At 47.3% G+C, this 5,707-nt stretch overlaps 1 protein-coding gene across 1 annotated transcript in view; it reads left to right on the plus strand.

The window, feature by feature from the left end:
• Positions 1–5,538: 5,538 nt before the first annotated feature.
• Positions 5,539–5,707, plus strand: part of MED15 (mediator complex subunit 15) — a gene marked incomplete in the record, with an annotated part of 93,357 nt that continues 93,188 nt past the window's right edge. Inside the window, 1 exon segment of the mRNA XM_014588575.2 lies at positions 5,539–5,673. Within this exon segment, the coding sequence (XP_014444061.1) occupies positions 5,641–5,673 (33 nt within the window).

Consider the following 5,707-nt stretch of genomic DNA (forward strand, 5'->3'; position numbering starts at 1 on the left):
TGATTTCTCGCTTTCTGTCTCTCTGTCTTTCTGGCGAGCACACGCATCCTATAGCAAAAAAGAAAAAAAAAAAGAAAGAAAGAATACTGAGCAGCCAGCAGGTGGTGTGGCGGTTAAGGCACAGAATCCCACATGGCTGACCGCCCCCCTCCCGCCCCCAGTGGCCTGAAAATTCCATTTTTGTGCATGCCCAAAATCCCAAGAGGAGAATAAAGGAAAAGGAATTGTGGTATGGCCATACTCCCCAAGAGGTGATTTCTCACTCCTGCTCTCTGTCTCTCTCCAGCAAGGGCATGTGTCCTGTGGCAAAACATGTAAAACAAACAAACAACACATGCTGAGCATGTATGTGTGTGTGTGACCCAACAGGATGGAGAGAGAGAGGAGCAGGGATTGTGATGTGTGCACATCCCACTGAGGAGGGCTGTCTCCTTTCCCCTCTCTCTGTCTCTCTCCTTCGAGCACATGCACCCTCTGACAATTAGAACAATTTAAGAGGGACCAGCAGGTGGCGTGGTGGTTAAGGGGCTAGACTTCCACATGCCCGATGGTGGATCGAGTCCTGGACCTGGTGGCTTGCTCGCTTACTTTCACTTTCTGTCTGTCTCTCTCTAGTACGCATGCTTAACCTGTAACAACTTGAAATAATAATAATACATCAATTAGATTCAAGCATTCCTTTAAAAAATTGAGAGAAAAAAAAAGGTTGAGAATGTAAAAGAGGAGAAGAATAAATGAAAGAGAAACACAATCCTAACTGAGGTCCGAGACCTGTCGGAGGGTCCAGGCAAGGGTCAGAAGAGCAAGACCAACCTCCAAGGGCAGAGGTTCCCCAGGGAAGTGGGCTTCCTTCCTTTTGAAGGAAGGGTTTTTTGTTTTTTTAAGAATTATTTTTTATTTAATTTTATTTATTAATTCATTTATTTTAATTTGACCAGAGAGAGAGATACACACACACACACAAATAAAATTAAAAAAGAGAGAGAGAGAGGGAAAGTGAGAAAGCAAGCCACCAGGTCCGGAACTTGAACCATGGTCGGCCATGTGGGAGTGTCCGGCACCTTAACCACCACACCACCTGCTGGTCCCTGAGGAAGGATGTTTGAGGTATACAAAAAGCAATCCTGGGGACCAGCAGATGGTGTAATGGTTATGTTGCTGGACTCCCACGTAGTTGACTGTGGTTCAATTCCTGGACCCTGCAACCTAAAACTCATGCTGTATATACATGTATGTGTGCCCCAAATCCCAAGAGGAGTACGGAGGGAAAGGGATTTAGTCATGGCCATCCCCTGGAGGGTGATTTCTCACTTCCTTTCTCTCTGGTGAGCACATGCACCTAACGGTTACGGAGTCAGCCCTCCAGTCTACCTCTTTAAACCATGGTTTATGAACTAGGTCTATTAAATGAGGTCTACACGTCAGTGCCCACAGAGGTTGAACTGTTCCCTTTTACCGAGACTAAAGGGTGAGTGGACAGGTAGGAGACCGGGGTGAGTTGCCACTGTGTACCTGTGTGATAATATTTACTTTAGAAACTGTCATTCAGGGTCCAGCCCACAGCCCCATGCTAAGCAAGCTGAATTCACCTGCTGATCCACAATTTGAATCTCAGACCTGGTGGCCTAAAAAATACACCAGGTGCATATATGTCCCCATGAGGAGTGTTTTCTTCCTCCCTCTCTCTCTCTCTCTCTCTTTCTCTCTCTCTCTCTCTTGATCTGGTCAAATTAAAACATAATAGTAAATAAAATAATTCTTTAAAAAAATAAATAAGTAAATAGATAAAATCAAATAAATAAGTAATTTTTAAAAACCCCATCCACAGCAACGAATACAAGTGGTTTTGACTTATTAAATAAAAAGTATAGGAAACCATCGTTGTGGATTAATCCTGTCAGAGGCCCCAATAGACCAAACCAAAATGGAGTCACCCATGTAAAAACACCACATCATCTTGGACCAACAGGTGGCGTGGTGTTTAAGGCACTGGATTCCCACATGGCTGACCATGGTTCGAGTCCTGGACCTAGTGGCTTGCTTTCACACTCTCTTTCTCTCTCTCTCTCTCTCTGTCTGTCTCTGGTCAAGTTAAAGATGAATGATGTTAAAAAAATAATAATTATATTAAAAAAAACCCATCACATCAAACTGAAAACATTGAGGAAACTGGTAGATCCCAAGGTGGATCATTTGTCTTCCGAAAATAGGACATTCCAGTCTACTTGAGTCAATGCTGTAAGACAATACGACTTATGCACATTCTGTGGCTTTCTTAGGAATGTACACCTGGAAACATACAAGATGCTCCTTAGACTCATTGGGCTTTTTTCTTTTTCTTTTTTTTTGAGAGGTTTCTTTGCTATAGGGCACGTGCGCTCGCCAGACAGACAGAGACATAGAGACAGAAAGCGAGAAATCACCCCCAGGGGGGATGGTCACGCCGCAATCCCTTCTCCTCCATTCTCCTCTCGGGATCTTGGGCACGCACACACACGCGCCTGGCGTGAGTTTTAAGCCACCGGGTCCGAGACGCGAACCGCGGTCGACTACGTGGGAGTCCAGCGACATAGCCATTACGCCAACTGCTGGTTCCCTGGACTTTTTGTTTTATGAACATCCTTATCACCCGCATACATTCCTCCTTTACCTCTCTAACTCACTATCTCACTTTGCTTAAGATTAAGTGGAGTGACTCCAGGTGACCATGAGATCACCCTGCCTCCCTCCCCAGAGCATGTAGCCAAACACTGCTGAACGAGGCTCCTTGCTTCTCCCGCTTGCCATCCATGACATTCGCCTTTAAAATCATCCTGAAATCTCAAGGTCGCAGCACGTATTAGTCAACTTAGTGTGGGTTTTGCAATGCCTGGGCAATGGTTCTAAGCCAGACACAAACACTTGGGCTTTACTTACTTTGCTTCAGCCTTCTTCTTTTTTTAAAAGAAATATTTTATTTTATTTTTTTATTTTTTACTTTTTTTTTTTTGGAGAGATTTTTCACTATAGGGCACGTGTGCTCGCCAGACAGACAGAGAGAGACAGAGAGACAGAAAGCAAGAAATCACCCCCCAGAGGGGATGGTCACGCCGCAATCCCTTCTCCTCCATTCTCCTCTCGGGATCTTGGGCACGCACGCACACGCGCCTGGCGTGAGTTTTAAGCCACCGGGTCCGGGACGCAAACTGCGGTCGACTACGTGGGAGTCCAGCGACATAGCCATCACGCTAACTGCTGGTTCCCAAGAAATATTTTCTTTATTTATTTAAATTTGCCATAGGGCACATGTGCTCACCAGAGAGAGAAAGAGAAAATGAGAACACAAGCTGCCAGGCAGGTCCAGGACTTGAACTGTGGTGGCCGTGTGGGAGTCCATCCACCTGCTGACCTCTTAAAATTTTTTTTAAATTATTTAATTTTGTTTATTATTATTATCTACTTTGCTATAGGGCACATACACAAGAGAGAGAGAGAGAGAGAGAGAGGCGGAGGCAGAGGCAGAAAGAGAGAGAGGGGCAGTGAGAAACCAAGCTGCCATGTCCAGGACTTGAACTGTGGTCACTTTAAATAACAATAATGATAAATAAAATTAAATAAATAATTTTTTTCTTTTTCTTAATTTTTTTAGGGGGTCTTTGTTATAGGGCGTGTGCGCTCGCCAGACAGACAGAGACAGAGAGACAGAAAGTGAGAGATTACCCCCGAGAAGGGATGGCCACGCCACAATCCCTTCTCCTCCATTCTCCTCTCAGGATCTTGGGCACGCACGCACACTTGCCTGGAGTGAGTTTAAGCCACCGGGTCCAGGACTCGAATCGCAGTCCACTACATGGGAGTCCAATGACATAGCCATTACGCCAACTGCTGGTTCCCTAAATTTTTTTTTTATTGGGACCAGCAGGTAGCATGGTCGTTAAGGCGCTGGAAACTCCCACATGGCCAACCATGTTTTGAGTCCTAGACCTGATGGCTTGCTTTCTCACTTTCCCTCTCTCTGTCTCTCTCTGGTCAAATTTAAAAATAAATGAATGAATAAATAAAATTATTTATTATTAAAATTATTCTTTTAAAAAATTATTTATTTAATTTTTAAAATAATGATTTTATTCAACTTTATTTATTTATTAATTTATTATATTTTAATTTGACCAGAGAGGGATAGAGAGAGAGAGAGGGAAAGTGAGAAAGCAAGCTGCCAGGTCTGGGACTCAAACCCTGGAGGTCCATGTGGGAGTCCAACACCCTTAACCAACATACCACCTGCCAGCCTCCAACATTTTTATTTGTTATTATTATTGTTATTATTTAAATTTCTGTAGGGCAGGTTTACTCATTAGAGAGAGACAGGGAGAGAGAGAAAATTGAGAAAGCAATCTGCCAGGTCTGGGATGTGAACTATGGTTGGTTCATATGGGAGTTCAATGCCCTGAGCACCATACCAATGGCTAGCTCCTAGCTTTCTTTTCTCAAGTTCTTAATTAATTAATTTAGTTAGTATATTCTTTCCATAAGGGAGAGACAGAGAGATAGCACCCACATAGGGTCTTGACACCATGATTTACTCATCCCGAGCCTCAGCCTGTCTGGATCATGGGCACAGGGAGGCCCAGGGTACTCAGGGATGTCTTCACACATGACCCTGGAACCTCCCCATGTGCCTTACAGACTGACGTTTCACTGCTGCCCCACCTTGCAGGCCTCTCTCAGCACCCCCCCCCCCTTTTTATTTTCAAGAGGTTTTTGCTATAGGGCGTGTGCACTCACCAGAAAGACAGAGAGACAGAGAGACAGAAAGCGAGAAATCCCTCTCCCCAGGGGATGGCTGCAATCCCTTCTCCTCCATTCTCCTCTCAGGATCTTGAGCAAGCACGCACACACACCCGGTGTGAGTTTAAGCCACTGGGTCTGGGACTCGAACCGCGGCCGACTACATGGGAGTCCAGCGATGTAGCCATTACGCTAACTGCTGGTCCCTGGGCACCTCTTTTTAGGTTAATAGTTTCTTCACCTTCCCCAGCCCCTGTAAAATACGGCCAAGTCTGAAAGACAGAAGGGGTGACGAGAGTCCTCTTCAGATGAGGTGTTGGTGCATTGTGCTGCCCTGGTACGGTGTCTGGCACACAGTGGGTGCTCACCAATAAGTGAAAATAACCAGTCTCTTTCCTAGCATTCAGGCAGGTAAACAGACAGCTTGGCCCAGCATCTGCGAGGGCTCTGATTTCAGGGACTCGACCAGGCCAGTACACAGTAGGGATGCAGGAAATGCAGGCGGCCAGGCGCGAGCAGTACCGGGAGCACCACGCAGCCATCCCACTCCCCAGCCCGAAACGTGTGGGTTCGGCGCATGCGGGATAGCGATGCTGAGTAGGCTCTGGGCTCCAGGGATGGGGCGGAGGCGGGCGGAGGAGGGGTTTGGGCGTCGCGGGTGGGCGGGACCGGGAAGCCCCGCCCACGGCCGAGGAACTCCATTTCCCACAGGCCCGCGCGCGAGACTCAATTTCCCACAAGTCCCCCTCCACTTCCGGCGTGGCCCAGGCACTCCGGACGGCTTCCGGGTTTGGGCCTGGCGCTGCAGTTGAGGCGGCGGCGGCGGCAGCGGCGGCAGAACGGGACGCGGGTGGCGGGAGCGGGGGGACCGGTATGGACGTTTCGGGGCAGGAAACCGACTGGCGGGGGGCGGCCGTCCGGCAGAAGTGGGGCGGGCCAA

The sequence above is a fragment of the Tupaia chinensis genome, unplaced genomic scaffold (genome assembly GCF_000334495.1).
Source record: "Tupaia chinensis unplaced genomic scaffold, TupChi_1.0 Scaffold000287_1, whole genome shotgun sequence".
Lineage (NCBI taxonomy): Eukaryota > Metazoa > Chordata > Mammalia > Scandentia > Tupaiidae > Tupaia > Tupaia belangeri.